The sequence below is a fragment of the Lytechinus pictus genome, chromosome 13, assembly GCF_037042905.1.
Source record: "Lytechinus pictus isolate F3 Inbred chromosome 13, Lp3.0, whole genome shotgun sequence".
NCBI lineage: Eukaryota > Metazoa > Echinodermata > Echinoidea > Temnopleuroida > Toxopneustidae > Lytechinus > Lytechinus pictus.
In genome coordinates this window covers 8,141,252-8,160,400 of record NC_087257.1, presented here as the reverse complement: position 1 = coordinate 8,160,400, position 19,149 = coordinate 8,141,252, and the positions used below count along the sequence as shown (strand labels likewise).

Below are 19,149 nucleotides of genomic sequence, written 5' to 3'. Positions count from 1 at the left end.
ACACCCCCCCCTAAAAAAAAACCATAACAAACAAAAACACAAACAACCAAAACAACCAATACAGAATATCATACCTGATTGTGTTCATGTGAACTTGTGAAATTTCAATCTTTCAATCTTTTCAATTTCATGAAAGTAATAATAAACAAATATATTTGAAAAAAAAAATCATAAATCAAAATTTAAAAACAATCCCAACTCTTTTGCTTTCTAATATTACTTAATTTACTTGTATTTATTCTCCTCAACCCACATATGGACCTGACTTTTGATTCATAGAATTAAAATAACCAAACCTTTTCTCTTTTTAATATCCTACCTTAAATGATCGGAATGTACATGGCTTATGTAGATGAAATCTGCTTTGGCCAGTCGGTCAAGCCAGTTGGCTGGAGGTTCGTGGAGCAACCACCATCCCCTTGCAAACGCTGGGCCGGTCAGCCAGGGGTCGGTGAACATGACGGTGCCCCCGAGATTCAGCTCCAGGCACGCATGGGTGAAGTAGGTGACCTGCAGCAGGTCAAAGGTCACACATTGTAAAAAGTATAAAAAAGAAATTCAAACTTCATAAACGGACACTTCATTTTGATTCATTCAGGAAGAAAGTACAAATTACTGTAGAAAAAAATGCATCTATTCATCTGGACTTACTTTTATGATGCGGAGGACAGTTTCACGTACTATCCGGAACAACATTTGTAGTTAAAACCTGAATTTACAAGGATAGTTTCAATTGATTCATGGTACAAAATGATGGACTATACAGCAGGTTTCTTGTACATGTATGATCACATTTGATTATTACGAAGGAAGGAATTTAGTGCCTTTTGCGACATTTGCAAAGGCAAATCCAAATCCAAATAACATCTTCATAAAGTATTATGATCTTCAAAGCTGTGCCCTTTGATCTAGAGTGAAATTCCTTTAATGCTTTATATCTGTTCCCATTGATAACTTACGATCCTTTGTTTCATACTGTTTTCCTGAACCCTCATTATTTATGTGGAAGGATACATTTCTGGTGTCAGTTTCAGTGTTCATTGTATTCATTGAAAATAAAAATAAAATTGAAAAATATGGGGGGGGGGGGGGCTAAAACTGCCACATGTACACACATTATAACTTTTCAGGGTTCCCACAGAAATTTGAAAACAGAATTCCATGACTTTTCCATGACTTTTCCATGACTAAATTGCTGCTTTCCATGACTTGCTTTCTGGCACGGTTTCCAAAATCAGACACATTATGATGGCCTCCATAACCTCCCCTCACAGCCATCCATTCCACCCACTACCTTACTCATGACATGTACATCTACATGTATTATCATTGGTATATGGTCTGTTTCTGACCAGGGTACAGTACCATTTTTATTTCACCAATATCAAGATTAAAAATTGTCTTGAACAAAAACTCATGTACTGGTAATTTCTTGAACTGACAGATTTCCATGAGCTATTTCCAAATTTTCAGAGCATAGCATGCAGAACTTGTCACAAAAGTGAACTATACAATAGATGTAAATGTCAAAATTTCCAGGCATATTGAAATTAGGATCCTGAATTCACCTTTACTATAAAACTTCCACATAAAAGTCATGGAATTCTGTTTTCAAATTTCTGGGGGAACCCTGAATTATATGAAGATGAAACACTTTACATATTTTACACATGAGCCAATTATTACAAAAGAGTGATATTTAAGTTTTACAAGGTGACATGAAAAAAAGGCTAAAAAAGACATCTTCATCCTAAAATTCTCAACATAGTGCTGCATTTCACTCTACATTACAAAAAATGAAGCCATTTGTGATACAACTTGAGGACACCAGCTAAATTAACAAGTGTATTTCTCTATATGCTCCAAAAATAATGAGGGTATCTTGAAAATTGGAAATTTGATGCCTATTTTGGTATTTCATTGAACTTCATTTTCAAGTAAGTTTTCCAGAGAGGACACATTATTTGACGCTAAAATAGCAATTGAAACATCTTGTGTAACTAAGAGATTCAGAACCTTTTGAATGTATTGTGTTCTGATAGCCATGCTGGTATTGCTAGATCAGTTGTGACTTGATATGTCAACTACATGTAATTGCCATGAATATTGAGTAAAATTGTACAAAACTTGAAATTTAAATTCTCTAGAAACAACTAAAGCCCCAGTCACATATAGACACGGATCGTCACGGATCAACACGGCAATGCCGGCATGATCCGGGGAGGTCCGGGATTGTTTTGCCCCGGATTAGGCGTCGACGAGCGTTGATGACAGCACACATGGCATCTTCACAAGGATCTACACGGACCATGCCGACAGAGCACGTCGTCAACACGGACCAACACGTCAGTAACACGGACCAACACGTCAGCAACACGGACCTACACGTCAGCAACACGGATCAACACGTCAGCTACAAGGACCAACACGGACCAACACGTAAGCTACACGGACCAACACGTCAGCTACACGGACCAACACGTCAGCAACACGGACCAACACGTCAGCTACAAGGACCATCACGGACCAACACGTCAGCCACACGGACCAACACGTCAGGTCAGGGACCAACACGGCAAATGAAAATCTGTTCATAACAATGAGCTGATATGTATTTATTTATTTTTTCTCATCCTTGTCGCAACATTATATTATTTTGTTTTAAAAAGATATCAAAACTCCAAACTTCCTTAACCAGTAAAAACACTGTTTTTATATACAACACAGTTTACTCTTTACAGTACTGTTTACAGTAGTTGTAAAGTACTTTAAATCTTGAACGACAAATTTAATTTTGAATATTTAATCATAAATATAATAAGCATGTTTGTGTCAACTGTTTAACAACTACCGAAAAGTTCATAAAACAAATAGCGTTGTACAGATATGATGGGAAAAAAGAACACGGACTGCCAAGGATACTCCAGGCAGCTACACGGACCTACACGGCAACTACACGGACCTGCACGTCAGCTACACGGACCAACACGTCAGCTACACGGACCATCCCGGATTGCTTATCTACCCGGCAGTCCACGGATGACGCCGGATGTTTTTGACAGTCACAAACTGCCGTGTTGGCCTCCTAGACGTTCAAGGGCCAACACGGACCACCAAGGATGCCCAAGGCACCAACACGGATCTCTCCCCGGACCATCCCGAATCAGATCCGTGGTCGTCCGGGGTGGTCCGGGGTCTGTATGTGACTGAGGCTTAAGAACGCAAAACTGGTTCCAAAATGTGACATATTCAAAATACATTGACCGATTGGCATCTTATATCATTGCAAATAAGATGAAATTTTCTGTAGTCTGGTTGTCCGAATTTAATGTCAGGAGCAATCAAACCAAAAACCACTACCAACAAAACAAAATGTATGCAGACTACATGACTGTAGACCACATAACATTGAAAAGCTCTGGAGGCAAGGGACGCCACACCCAGAGCTGCCAAGTTGTATTTTGCATTTTCAGTACTCTTATCCCCCAAAATCAGTATTTTGACCAAAAAATCAGTATTTTTTACCGTGTGAGATAAATATTTGGTATTTTCCCCCCAAAAAGTGTATTTCATAATAAAATGCTTGGCGCACTCGCCCATCACGGCGCTCAAGCTGCATGCAAGCTAAAATGTGCACTGCTCTTGCGATGAAAAAAAAAAAAAAACATTGAAACGTGTGTATATCTCACCCTGGTTTTTACAAAATGACTGAAAAAAAAAACAAGTTACCTGAAATTACATTGATCTAATAACCATATTTGTGTACGTTTTATGAAATAGAGACATATAGAGATGATTTTTCTCAATAAATTTCGATTTTGTAAAAAAAAAAAAATATATATATTTATATATTTTTTTAATAATTTTTTTATTTATCTATTTTTTAAATACAAAAGACATATTTTTTAAAGAAAAAACGTACTGCCGTATTTTGGTTGCAAAAACGTACTAAATACGGAAAAATCGTACTACTTGGCAGCTCTGCACACCCTTTCAGATTTCCACTGGAAACTATGTCCCAGGAGTTTTGTAGAATTTGGGATGTCACAAAACTGGGAAAAATGGAAATTATGAACACCAATTATAACATCAGAGTATGATAATTAAGTATGAGAGAACTTTGCGAGACACGACAAAACGGAAAGCTGCCATAGCCATGAGGTAAATGCAATTCCATGACTTTTCACAAATTTTCCTAATTCCCTGACTTTCCAGGACCACAAATGACCGTGGGAACCCTGCTTTTGACATCCTGTTTAGTGGGAGGGGGAAGGGTGGTTAACTGCCATATGCACATACATTATTTTCATAGACATGGGGGGGGGGGAGGGGAGGCTGAAACTGTCAAATGTATAGACAGTTTGTTCACATATAGGAGGGAGGGGGCGTCAACCTGCCACACCTACACACATTAAAAAAAAATTGTTACACATCTTGTGGGGGGGGGGGGGGGAGGGGTGAAACTCGCATATATGTAGTATTGTACACACATATTTTCACCTGTTTATTTTTTCAAAATGAAGCCACTTGTAAGAAACAGGAAAGCAATGTTACCTTGACCTCTCCGACCTGTAGAGGAAGCTGCTCTCTGCTGTCTGTCTCCCATGGTTGTGGGGGCTTGAGTTCAATCAGAGACATGCTGCCGTCCTCATCGACTTCAGATACTGAACATCAATGTGAGTATAAAACAGGATATCGTTTCACAAAACATGTTATGATAAACAAAGTTATCAGTAATAAAAGCTACTGAAAACCTGTCAATTGGATTGTCTGGTGGCCAAATCATCCTTGAAACTATTCTTGGCAGGTGGCCAAGTTGTCCTTGAAAGTTGAAACTGAAAACTTTGTTGGTGATATAAACATGGAAATCAGTCTAGGGATGCTCCGGGCTGAAAATATTTATATCTGATTAAATAGAGTAAAATTCAGAGCAAAATGATAAAAATTTCATCAAAATCGGATAACCAATAACAATAGTGAATTTCAAAAATTTGCACTGTTCCGGTAATACAGTTCTAGGCATGTCTTCATGAATATTCATTAGGTGGGCAGATGATGTCACATCCCCACTTTCCTTTTTAATGTTATTACATGAAATCATCATTTTTTCATTTTTCATAAATGTGTAAATGATGTGTCTCCAACTATCCATTATTATGAAATAAGTTGCAGCAAGGAATAATTAATGCACTTTAATCAGTTGTCAATCCAATTGTTTTAGTTCTTGGTAGAACAAAAATTGAATAAACCTAATTTCATAAAATAAAATACAAAAGAACAAGTGGGGATATGACAACATCAGCCCACCTAATGAATATTCATGAAGACATGCCTAGAACTGTTTCACCGGAATAATGCAAATCTTTAATTTGTTATTTGTTATCTGATTTTGATGAAATTGTCAGCATGTTGCTTTGTGAATTTGACTCTATTTTCAATAAATAGATATAACTATTTTCAGCCTGGAGCATCCCTTTAAGGTAAAGGTTAACACTGATTTGATTTAAACAAAATCTTAGCTGTGGACAGCGTACGGTCCCATTCGTTACATTTGTCTGTGATAAATGTACATGTATGTATTGTAAAAATGGGTGACACAACATTTTCTCCTGCGACAATTGCAGACCTGCCAACCTCTGGGAATGAAAAACTGTATTCTGTGATTAAAAAAACTTTATTTTTCCCCAAAAAAGTGTATTTCATAATGAAATGCTTGGCGCACTCGCTCATTACGGCGCTCAAGCTGCATGCAAGCTAAAATGCGCACTGCTCTTGCAGATGAAAAAAAAAAACACATTAAAACATGTGTATATCTTCACCCTGGTTTTAACAAAATGATCTCAATAAATTACGATTTAGTAAAAAAAACAAAAACATATTTTTCTAAGAAAAAACGTACTGCCGTATTTTGGTTGCAAAAACGTACTAATAACGGCTAAAACGTACTGGTTGGCAGGTATGCAATTGCTTTGGGCTTAATTTCGTCGAAGATGTAGGATTAGGGCTAGGGTTTGTGTGGAATTTTGAGAGGAAAATTTGTCGCCGGAGCAAATGTCATGGAACTGTATAGAATGAAGCCCTGAAAAAACGTACCTGAAAATCATCATTTAGTGCTTCAAATAAGTAAAAGTGTATTCATGAACAAGTGAACAGTTATGGTTCAAAATGGCTGAAAACATTTTCACAAACTAGTGTGTTTGAAAGAATGTGTATGAGGGCAACTAATGAATGCATTACGGTAATCTTTTCAATTCTTTAGCACATATCTTTTTATGGAGTTTTATGTATATCAAATGGGGAGGGCTCTGATTGAATGAGACATCCTAAAATTGAAAAAAAAAAACAGCTATTATTCTTTGATCACTTCATATCAAACCTGCATCAATAATAACAATGTTAGATTTATTAAGTGCATAATTCATACAGTGTAAATACGTTTCTCGCACTTGTCTGTATTTATGGAACAATCAGGGTGAACTTTCCTTTTTCTATTGTGGAAAAGAAAATATATTAATAGATTATACAGTATAATCTTTTGTTACATGAGCTGTAAAAAAAAGGTGCATTTTCAGTTTCAGAATGCTGCAGTGTACGCTCTCCATGTCAATGGTCCATAATAAGGATAGATGGATGGGGGGGGGGGCACTTCCATTCCATTACCATGCACGACCATGGGGTCTCGAAAAGCACCCTAAACAAGTATTTTCCATATTCTGAAAATGCACGTATTGGCGTTAAATTGGCGTGAAACACTACCCTTAACAAATATTGGAAACAAATCGATACCCTTGGCAAGTATTCCCTGAATTGAACCCCTAAACAAGTACAGCAATATTTTAATTGTTATATCTCAGGGACGTTGGTTTCACCTTTACCTACAACATTGGGTTTAGTACGGCCCTACCTCCCACACCTCGCGCAAATCGGACTCTAAACACGTAGTGTTGACTGTTGGGGCAAAAAAGTACATCGTTTATAAAACATTTTATTCTTTGTTGGCCTCGCAAATTTGACCCTAAACACGTAGCTTTCTTAGTGAAATAGATACCCTTTTTTTCATTATATTAGTACTTTTGACACCCTTATTACGTTACGTACGTAACGTGCCCTATCTTGAAAAAGACATCCTTTTTACGTGTTTTTTTGGTCGCACATGGTATCCAATCGTCAATGTAAGTGGCCCCCCAGGGGATAGATGGATGGGGGGGGCACTCCTAGAAAAGTTCAAAAGTAATTCAATGGCTTTATATTGAACACAGTGCTATGTACATGTACAGTGTAGATGAATTATTGTGTTTATAAAGCCATGAGTGCTTCTCAAACCTATTTCTACAGTGCTACATACATATGACCATTATGAAAGGATAAGCTGAAAAGCAATCAAATTATTAGCCAACAACATTTCCAGCAAAATCTATCTGCACTGAAGCTTACGGAATTATCTTCTGATTCTTATCTTTTGTTTGTGCAATGTGTGAACTGAAGGTATAGACTATGTGCACATCAATTGATTTCCCATTGAACTCCATTTCAACTATATTGCCATTGTTGAGTTTGACTAATTCAATGAGCAAAAACAACAATGAAATCCCTCAACACTACAGTGTATAGTTAGGGTAAAATGACACTTTGAAATATATATATTCAAATGAAACTTTTACAAGCACATATATACTGAATAGGAATAATTCTCATACTATGTTCATTAGTTCATGAGTATCACATTATCAAATCTAATATTTAGTAAAAAGAGTATGAGGATAATACAATTTTGTATGGAACTAAAATGTTGAATAAATAAATTTTGATATTGTTGATCTTGCGCGGTAAGGGGAATGAACCCCTATACCAAGACCCCATGGAAGAACAGTGGTATTCCGTAAATACCACTGAAATGGGCCGTCCTCCATATTTTATATGATTATATATGATTTGTTCAATTTCAACATGTATATATTTCATTCTTTATGGAAATAAATACAAACAAACGACCAAACAACCAAGAAACTTTTCAGGTGGGAGGAGACGGGTTCAATGTTCACTTACCTAACTGTTCTTGCCTGAAGCTGTCAGGTGGATTTGTGTAACGCATCGATTTGGTATCCAGCTTCCATCCATGTTTGGTACATTTAATCACACTGTGGGGAGAAAACAATAATAATAATAATAATAAGAGCCAATTTTTATATAGTGCTTTTCCCAGAATGGCTCAAAGCGCTTTACAGCATATCATTACCCCGGTCATTGGATTCATTTCAATCCCGCACAAAAAGTGCACAATTTCCACTCCCTGGGGAGCATTCCTTGCATTCATCGCAGCCTCATTATGGTGCTGGCAAATTCAAACATACAATATACAAAAAAAATCCAGGATTCATATGTAGACCACAGACACATCGCCTATTAATAAAAGACACTACATGTAATTGCGCTAGCCAACATGAACACTAAAATGTTGCTGAATATCATTTCTGATCAGTGCCTAAACTCTCTTAACATGCAAATTGTTACAATTAATATCTGTGCTTACCACTTCATCATCATCACCAGAATCGTCATCACCAGAATCGTCATCATCATCATCATCACCAGTTCACCACCACCACCACCACCATCATCATCATCATTGAAATCAGCCTCATCATCATTGAAATCATCCTCATCATCTCTGTCGTCATCATCATCATCATCACCACCACCATCATCGTCATCACCACCACCATTACCATCACTACTATCATTGTCATCATCATCACCACGTCCATCACGACCATCATCAACACTGTCATCATCATCATCATCATCATTGTCAAAATCATCATCATCATCATCATTGATCATCATCATCATCATCATCATCACCATCATCATCATCATCTTCATTATCATCATCATCATCATCATCACTATTCCCATCATCACCATCACCATCAATATCATCACCATCAACATCATCATCATCGAAATCATCATCATCAATCTTTCTTGAATTTTGTAACCCTCTAAGATATACATGTAGGATATAAAATAAGAAAAATTCTATTACTTTATTCCGATAGCCTTACCATCCGTCTGTATCTTCGATATCCTTGATGAACGTCCCTCCTTGATGTTTGCACTTGTTACGACACGCCTTGAAATCGTCGCTGCCCGGCTCCTTGTAGATTACATATTTCTCATTCTCGGAACGATTGATGAGGTTGACGCCGTCCCGAAGACCTTGGGTTTCGTGAGGAGACAGCTTCAGAACAGTTACTTGTTCCTGCTCCATTTTACAGGCAAGTGAACCGCCTCAATGCAAATGCAGACTGACCTATTCAATTTCAATTCAATTCAATTCTGGTTTTATTGTGAAAATGGTACATGACAAAAGTCCGAAGACTCATATTATCATATTTACAAAGTAAAAATGTACATGTATATTATTAAAAGATTACATTATATCACAATTCTAGTGCTAGACAAATAGTCAACAAATAAAGCCAGAAAAAGTCATTTTGGACAATCTCAAAAAAGATCAAACTCGATTGAAATAACATTGTAAAACTATCATTTTCAAAATTAAATCAGCAAAGTTGCGAGTATTAAAAACATATATAAATTATCATTTACACTCAAAATATCATGATTAAAAGTCATGCATATTTAAAACTAGAAAAATATGTGTATAAAAATTTTTTTTAATAGCAAGACAAATCATCTCCGTCAAGACCTATACATAATAAATAATATTAGGGATGATGTATTTGCATCTCCGTCAAGAAAGTTGACCTGTCTCAGCTGTCTCACAACAGTGAGGCATTGTACACATACATAATAAGTTTGATGAATGGCAAAGCTTCGTACGAATATAATTTTTTGTACAGTCTCTAGAGATCGTAACCACAGGAACAATAGAAATTATATATTTATGACCAGCCACCCCCAAAACCAACAATAATTTGCCCTAAATGAATTTGGAGGCTTTCGAAGAGCCTGAAAAAGCATGTCCTAAAGCATTAAGATTGGTCAATTTCATCGACAATCATTCACACACAGGTATTGGACTGAAGTAGAAGAAATTCAGTGAGGAATTCAGAAAATAAGGAGAAACAAGGTTTGAAGTTTGGGTTCAGTCAGGCATGAGATATGCATACTGTGCAATCACAGTGAAAATTCCATGCGGTCCATTTTCTTTTTAAAAATGTATAAATTTCAGTAACACAATTTTGTCAGCCAGAGTTTTGTTTATCATTTAAAAAAATTTGAAAAATCTGGCAAGTTTTATGCAACGGGTCTCTGGTGAAAAGAAAAAAATCCTATACTTCGTCATTATTTAACTAGTATTAAAAGTGACAACATGAATTTTGTCAGTATGAAGAGGAATACATTAAATACAAGATTTCGGATTTATAAGCTTATTTTCCTTTTCTCACTTTTGAACACCAATTTTAATACTATTTTGGCTATTTACAGAGAACCTTCTCGGGCGACTTATTGTTGGTTTTGGGGTGTCTGGTTGCATTTGATCTACATGTATGTAGCACATGTATCTATAGTTACTTTACCTTTCAACTATTTGATCCAATGAGTTCCACACGATAGACAAACAAACAGGGGTTATTGCCACGGAGCACCTTTGTCGCTTAGTTACAAGCTGAAATGAATGAATGAATACAAAAGAAAAAATGAAAATCAACAAATCAAGGAATGAAGCAGAAGAAAACCGCAAAAAACATGTGCAACTTAAACCAAAATTTGATAAATGTTTTTAAACAATTTCAAATAAATAACCTATACATCAAGGTATAAATAATGGATAATACATAATAAATAAAATCCATTGTATGAGCATACTTGTACTTATTGATTAAGAATACAAGTGTCATTTAATTCCCATTCACATTGTTCACAGTAGGCCCTACAATTTGCCTGTCCCACCACATTCCATACTGTTGCGTTGCACCAACTGATGATACAAATTATATATCATTTATATAATTTATATTTATTTATATTATTACACCCTGTACATACGTAGAGTCATTAAATGACAAAAAAACTTAGACAAATTAGGTCTTTTCATAACAAAAAAAATTTGACAAGCAAAAAAAAATTATAAAATAAAGGTTTTCAAAAAAAAATCTGAGGGGGGGGGGGGGTTGAAGAACCATTGAACCCCTGTAACCCACCCCTATATTCGCCTAGATGTAATAGTTATTATAGTGAATATTGTAAATCATGATGGCAATAATGGAGATGGGGGGGGGGGTGGTAAAGTAAAGAAGTTGCGATTTTGAGTAATGCCATGATCACAAATACATTCACAGAAACATTGACATACAGTTTATGCCATAGCAATGAAATTGTTGTACAGTATAAAGCTGTTTATAAAAAGGTATTTGTGATCGCATCGTGAGGTAGACTGCTATACATGTATTATACCCTGAAGGTGCTTTTATGATTTAATTTGTAATTTCTAAATCCTACAAATAGAATGCAAGTTTGAATGTACATCAAGTAAGATTTACATGAATGGTTTACAATACGTACATCCAACAAAACCAAAAATAGAATTATTAAGTAGCTACATGTACACTGAGGCCCAGTACATGTACATCTACACGTATGCACGCAATTAAATTTAATGAACCTGACCTAAACTATACTGACTCATACATGTATAAAGACTTCAGTTTGATGGATCTTTTCAGTAAACATTGTTACTTTATAATTACATCACTCAATCAAGTATCAACACAAGCCATTAAAGGACAAGTCCACCCCAACAAAAAGTTTATTTGAATAAAAAGAGAAAAATCCAACAAACATAACACTGAAAATTTCATCAAAATCGGATGTAAAATAAGAAAGTTATGACATTTTAAAGTTTCGCTTAATTTCACAAAACAGTTATATGCACATCCTGGTCAGTAAGCAAATGAGGAGACTGATGACATCAACCACTCACTATTTCTTTTGTATTTTTTTATATGAAATATGAAAAATTCTAATTTTCTCCTCATTGTCAAGTGAAACAAAAATAATTCCTCCCTGAACATATGGAATTAGCATTGTTTCATACCATATGGTTCAGTAAAGTTGGTCCATATTGTCAAATTTGTAAAAAATGAAATATTGTATAATTCAAACATTAAAAAACAAAAGAAATAGTGAGTGAGGGACATAATCGACAGTCTCATTTGCATGTCACTGAGTTGTGCATATCACTGTTTTTTGAAAAATAAGCGAAACTTTAAAATGTCATAACTTTCTTATTTTACATCCGATTTTGATGACATTTTCAGCATTATGCTAGTTTGATTTTTCTCTTTTTATTCAAATCAACATTTTCCTGTGGTGGACTTGACCTTTAAAGATGTTAGCAGAAGTTTTGGTTAATTATATACTGTACATGTGTACATTATTAGTGGGGCCCCTGTAAGTAGGCCTACCGTACTTACCTATTAAACATTTCTTAACCAAAGGGAAAACCATTTAGTTTTGACATTTTTCTGTTCCGTCGCACAATGGGACGGAATGCAATGCCCACTTGTAAATTTAAGTAAAGAAAAATTGGGGGACAAGGCATTAACTTGATTTTGATATCATAAACATTTTATGACAGCAATATTATCTATATGAAGGACAAGACAAGGTCAGACATACATGTAGATTAGAACCTTGCTAGAATTTACATTACACTACAATGTATGTTACAAAAAACGTGGTTCCCCTTTTTTGTCCCATCATGCACATAAAAATTGTTGTCGCCATAACATCAAAATTGTCTACACTCTTGCATTTGTTGTAAAACTGACCTATATGGTTAGAAGCCTGTTGCACTTTTTTTTTTCTCTAATTAACATAAACCAAAAAAATATGTCGCATTGTGCCTTCAGGACTATTGGCCGAGACCCATATTGTGTCATTTTGAAGTTTGTACAGGTGGAGTAAAAAGCATACATCCACCTTGGTCTCCCAACCAAATTGTACAAAAGTCAAATCACAATTGTAGTTCTCAGAACAAATTTGAAAAAAAAAAATAATGTCCCCTTGACCCTCAATTTTTATTTTGTTGAGTTGGTTGAATTATTGAAGTAGGATTTTCTTTGAACCCCTCCCATACATGGGTAAAATCATGCCTTTAACTTTACAGATAGATACCAGTTGTGGTAATGATCTCAAAATAAGTTCGAACAGAATCCAATTAAAATAATGCCACCAAAGTGTTTGTAATGTATAAAAATATGTGCCAAATAGGTCTCAAAGAAAATGAGTAATTGCTGAGACATTAGCAAAATAAGCACAGAATTCCATTAAATATTGGGTAGCTTCGAAGCAATATTATCCCATATTTGCTTTTCTGTGTTAGTGATCATCAGAGTTATCGATTTTGAGCTAAGATTTCATGATTTTATAAAGATAAGTTTACAACTTTACATTAATGTACCAGATCTAATATTTTGACAGTTAACCTCAAGTGATTTAAAAGACTTTCTCATGAAATCATTGTTTGCTGCCAGCAACTACTGTCTTTTATCTTTAACCAATTAATGCCTGTTAATACCAACAATATTCCACCAAAAACTTAGGTTTGGAGATGTAAATCTAGATATAAGTGGAACTAATATTAAGATGACGGTATATACATTGAATGATAATCAAAGTAAAAATGTATTTTCTGCAATATTGACACCAAAACATTGCCCAAATTGTGCTTGAATTTTTGGTAGACGAACTGACAATTGAATTCATTTAGAAATCTTGTCATCATGTCAGAGTATTATTCTTTTTACTTTTTTCTGCACTTAATGCACATGTACACTTGGAGTTGGAATCACGGCTTGGAAAGCTTAAAAACTTTTGATAGATTATTTTTTTAAGTATTGTGTTCAAAGTATTGTTCTAAGTACTGTTCTATTGTGTTCTAACTATGGTTCCAGACTTCCAGTATATAATGTGGCAAATAAGCATAATTTATACAGGAAATCTGCATAAACCATGGGTTCAGCTGGTGGTTTTCAAAGCCTTTGTGAATTTGGACCTTTTAAGCTTTTAAATTGTAACAGCCTGAGGTCATAATAAAAAATTGTACATTCCGAGGTCAGTATAAACTGAGAAACGTAAGAATTCTTTTTACATAAGAATGAGGAAACCTTGGAATAGTCCAAGTAATGAATTAGTATGCACCCAGTGTCCACAGCTTCGACAATGGACTGGATAAGTATTAATGGTTATGTGAACCAGTGAAGTTCAAGTTTGATGCTGACCCACCAGGACATGGTCCGGCCAACCTAAAGAGACAGAATCTTGAACTGAATAGTCAGTCTTAACATTAGACTGCGTTCAGAAGCATCCATAATTAGTCTAAGTATCCCACACCCTTGTGCCCTCTCCCAAATCCTCTCTCTCATTTTCCCCTTATTTTATACACAGCTGCATGCCGATGTGTGATGGTTTTATCTAATGTTAGATCTATACCTTTATACCGGATCTACTGGAAAAATACAGTTGTTTCGGCAGACAAGTTTCCAGGTCAATCTTGTATGTTGTCTGCCTATCTAGGGTATTAAATTTCTCATTCTGTGTCTGTGTGCTGTAGCATGCAGTGAAAAAGGTCACTATTCCCATGGGTGGACATAATGCAACGAAGACCAAAACTTGTCTAGCTTTATCTTGAAGCTATTGACTGTTGATGTCGTAACTACTTCAGATAGCAAAGAATTCCAATCATTGACCACTCTGCGACTGAAAGTTTTCTGTCTCGCATTCAGTCTACTCCTTTCCATAAACAGCTTGTATGGATGGCCACGTGTTGCTTGAGTTGTAGCTGATATGAAGAATAGATCTCTATTCACATCATCAATGCCATGAATTATCTTATAGGTTTGTATCATGTCACCTCTTCTTAGTCTGTACATGATTGAAGGTAATTTTATAGCACGAAGCCTTCTACCATATTCCATTTCCTTCAGGGTTGGTACTAGTTTGGTAGCTCATCGCTGGACTTTTTTAATAGCCTTCACGTCAGAAGCATATCTTCGGAACCATACATGTATTCCATTCGCATATTCCAGAATAGGTCTCACAAGTGACTTGTATAACCTCTTGATGTTGTCTGTACAAGAAAGTACCCCATTTATAAGCGAAATCGAGCATACATGTAAAAAAATTGCATAAGTGTCCAATCTTCCCCTGTATCTTTGTTTTCAAATGCACGGCATATAAGATGTTCCCATGGGTGACTTACACTGGTATGTAGAGTCATCATCAGGTGCATCAAACTCAGCTCATCTCATCTCAGATCAGGGGTGGTATTCTGAGATCCATTTTATCTTAGATAAAATAAAATGTTTCATCTCCCTTAAAATCAGTGAGATAAAATACCCTTAAAGTCTTTTCGTATCGGTATTCTGAGAGCAATTATATCTTCATTTTACCTCTGTAACTAGTAAGACACACCTGTTTTTTAATCAATATCCAATGAGAAATGGTCTTTTATAAATATAGCTCTCTCATCTCACTCAACCAATGGAAATCCAGGCCGCCAGGAGGCTTGCACTAGATGTCTAGATCTATACGTTTGTGGGTCTTTACAGCTCTGATTTATTTAGAAGAAAAAAAAGGAATTACTCTCATTTATTTTTCGAAGTCTATATTTCAAGCATCATTTCAAAGACAATATTAGTCAAGATAAGTCTTATGAAATAATAACCCAGGGGCTTACCGTGGATTAAAAATCGTAACAAAATGGCCGATCGAGACTGGGTAGAAGGAGAGAACTTTTCGTTTTTTTGAGGTTCCAGTCTGTGCCCAGATGTCAGGAAACTGCCACTCGTTAGACCTTCATCCATATAATCGTGGTAATTGTATACTTTCTGTTTTCACAATTCATTTGGAGAAATATTTAGACCATAAATCACCCTAGTCCGGTGACTATGGTCAAATACACGGTAAGCCCCTGGGCTCGGGAGCTCCCTGGGTTAATGAAATAATTTGTGATTGTACAGGAATAACGTGTCGTTATTCTCAATAAATAGATCTAGAGGATCTAGGGGCCTTAATAATTTTTCTTCATTTTTTTCATGTCGACATTTGGAGTAAATTCACCCAACGTTACTGTCGTTAGATAGAAATATTGATGAGATTGACGTTGCGGAGATAAAATAGCCCCTAGTCCTACGTATACCCTACCCTCACTCAGTTTTAAGTTTTTTTCTTCAATGAAAAAAGGCCAAGGCGCAAGCACATCATCTGCCTTGCAATGCCAATGGTAAAATACGTGATTGGAATGTCTAACTTAACTACGCAGGCACTGGCCAGTGGCACTGCTCTGTCTCTGACTGACTCATCTCTATCTAGTACTGTACATCACGAATACGCAAGAAAGATAAAATTTATACGGTACGCAAGATAGAATAAAAATTTTAGAATTAAATTTTATCTGAGAAAGTGAGAATGACTCAATGAGAGATAAAATTAAAATGCCATCTCAGGCTCAGCTCAGAATACCAGCATGACCAGTTTCATTTTAAGAGAAATAATAAAATATCTTAAGAATACCGCCCCAGTCCAGCGTCAGAGCACCAATCAATTGAAATTGGCTAGGCCTAGCAAGTAGCAACCGAGCTGAGGAACACGGAAGAAGAACAGGGAGGAGCTCGGAGTGTCGGGGAAGACAGTGTGAGTGTTCGAATCTGAGCCTAGCCTGCGAGTTCATAAAAAAAAAGAGAGTCTAAAACAGAGAGTTTTAAGTGTTACATAAGGCAAATCACATGATAAACTTTATCATGTGATTAACATACTTTCAATATGCAGACATATCAAGCGCCGTCCTATCGTAAAATTGTATATAAAAGAGATACTTACCGATGCGTTTCACCAATTCAGGAGTCACTGCCAAATCTACTCAACATCGAGCATTATCTCAGAATTCAGCTAAAGCCGGCGCGGCCGCGCCGGCCGGCCTTGATGGATCCGCCGGATATATTCGGCGGCCCTACACACGATCGCATCGGCACGTATTCTCAGGGGGGGGGGGGGGGGGGGGGGGGGGGCTTGAGCTGTGGCGTACGTAGTGAGCCCAAAATTTTGAGGGGACCAGATATTAGTTTAGTGAACAACCTTCCATTGATTATGGAATATCTCTCTGGGGGAAATATAGGCCTACTGATAAAATAAGCGAATTCGGCAACCCGGAGCCGCACGTACCGTATATCTTACATTGGCCTTTCCGTATATTTGTATTATTTCCTCTGCCATTCATTCATTTTGAAAACCTGTACACTTGCCTCACCACATCTTACATTGTTATCTCCATATATTTGTATTATTTCCTATACTATTCATTCATTTTAAAATCTCACTGTACACTTGCCTCATTGTCCTCTCCATATATTTGCATTATCACACTTATTTCACGATTCATTTTTTAAAACTTCTCTTGCATTGTCCTCTACATATAGTACATAATATTTATATCGTTACACTATTTTCTGCACTTTCTTTTTTTTAAACCTCTCTGTTCACTTGCCTCACCTCATCTTACGCTGTCTTCGCCATAATTTGTAATATTTCCTCTAATATATGGCCATGCGTTTTATGTTGGGCCCACAAATAGGTGGTATCGTTACATTTGCGCGACAAGCACAGGTCATTAAATAAAATATAGTTGTGGGGTTACATCTTCAATAAAATTGAGAAGCTGCAAAAAATTCAAAAGGAAAAGCACAAACTTAAATAAAGACTTCAGAGAGAAACCAATCTATTGTTAATTTTGACATCATGGCTTTAAATTTTGACAGCGTAGACCGACAGTGATGACTCTGATGTGTCCGAATCTTCAGATTATTCTGGTAACATAACAGCACTAGCGTACCTACGGGGGGGGGGGGGGGGGGGGGGGGGGCAGGGTGCAGTCTGCCCCCCTGACGTCGAGCCACCACGCAAAAGATGTATCCCTGCCCCCCCCTGACGAGCTTGGAAGACCTTTTTGGCCCCCCCTGACGAGCCTGAAGCCCTTTTTTTTTTTTTTTTTTTTTTTCTGGTACGAAATCATTTATTTGTGATTGATAACCTTTTTTTTTTTTTTTTTTGCTTGTCAAATTTGTCAAATTTTTTGGCGGACGGTTTTGCCCCCCCCCCTGTGGAAAATCCTAGGTACGCCACTGCATAACAGATATTAACCAGTACATCTTTTATGCAATTTTAATTGCTGAAAACTTGGTTGTAGCAATAAAGCCCTCATCTCAGTGCTATTTACTCTTTTTTTTCTTAATGTTACATCACACTGCATGCGTCTATGAATCAGTAGATGACACATATTTGGCTGGCACAAATGTGTTCAGAGAATATTTTTCCAGAGAACGACACTGGCCGGTACAGATTACACTAAACAGAGGCAATTGTACCCATAGAATGTGTTTTGTATTGGCATTGACATTCAACCCAGTACGAAGAGACCATGTCCTGCAGAATGTTGAGCAAGAGGATGATATATATCACTATAAAATAACATAATTTAAGTATTTTGCCAGGTGTAAGATAAAATTGTATTATATAACATGTTAGTTGTTTTATGAGAAGTTTTCATTGTGCATTCATTATTTTTCCTATATTTATGTTAAACCGGACTCTCAGTTGTCAACGTATGCGAAATAATCTTTGTGTTCCTTTTACTCATTTAACAATGCAAACTCATTCTATTCGGTACACAGGTGTTCATGAATGGAACTCACAGTGCAACAATCTAAAGTCATGTTCAACACTCTCTCGTTTCAGACTATTACTGAAACGATCAATTTTCGAAAAACTATCATCCTTGGCTGAGTAGACTCCTTTTTTTCTTCTTCATTTTATCCTCTTTTCTCGCTCTCATTCTTACTATGATTCTATTATTCCTCTCACCTAATTTTTCTTTCTCACTTTCCTTATTCTTATGTTGCAATGTGTGTTTGCGGGTGTATGTGCATTTTTATACAGTGCGTATCAAAAAAAAGTTTACACTTTGAAAAAGCCATGGGAATTAAAAAATTTACAACATTTGGGTAATCTTTTCACATGTATTCTTGGGTTTGGGTCTCATTTATCCAATGAAAGTAAAAGTTTTGACAGAATGTTATCCTTGAGGGAGCACTGTCCATTTTTGTAAAGCTCGCAAAAATCTGT

At 36.3% G+C, this 19,149-nt stretch overlaps 1 protein-coding gene across 1 annotated transcript in view; it reads right to left on the bottom strand.

The window, feature by feature from the left end:
* LOC129274958 (cytidine monophosphate-N-acetylneuraminic acid hydroxylase-like) overlaps positions 1-17,003 on the bottom strand; it is a 43,863-nt gene extending 26,860 nt beyond the window's left edge. The window contains exons 1-6 of the mRNA XM_064108177.1: positions 16,852-17,003; positions 10,548-10,636; positions 9,066-9,313; positions 8,047-8,138; positions 4,555-4,664; positions 320-510 (exon numbers count right to left, since the gene is read on the bottom strand). Of these exons, the coding sequence (XP_063964247.1) occupies positions 320-510; positions 4,555-4,664; positions 8,047-8,138; positions 9,066-9,271 (599 nt within the window). The 5' untranslated portion in view covers positions 9,272-9,313; positions 10,548-10,636; positions 16,852-17,003. The remainder of the gene's footprint in view (positions 1-319; positions 511-4,554; positions 4,665-8,046; positions 8,139-9,065; positions 9,314-10,547; positions 10,637-16,851) is intronic.
* Between the last annotated feature and the right edge of the window lie 2,146 nt (positions 17,004-19,149).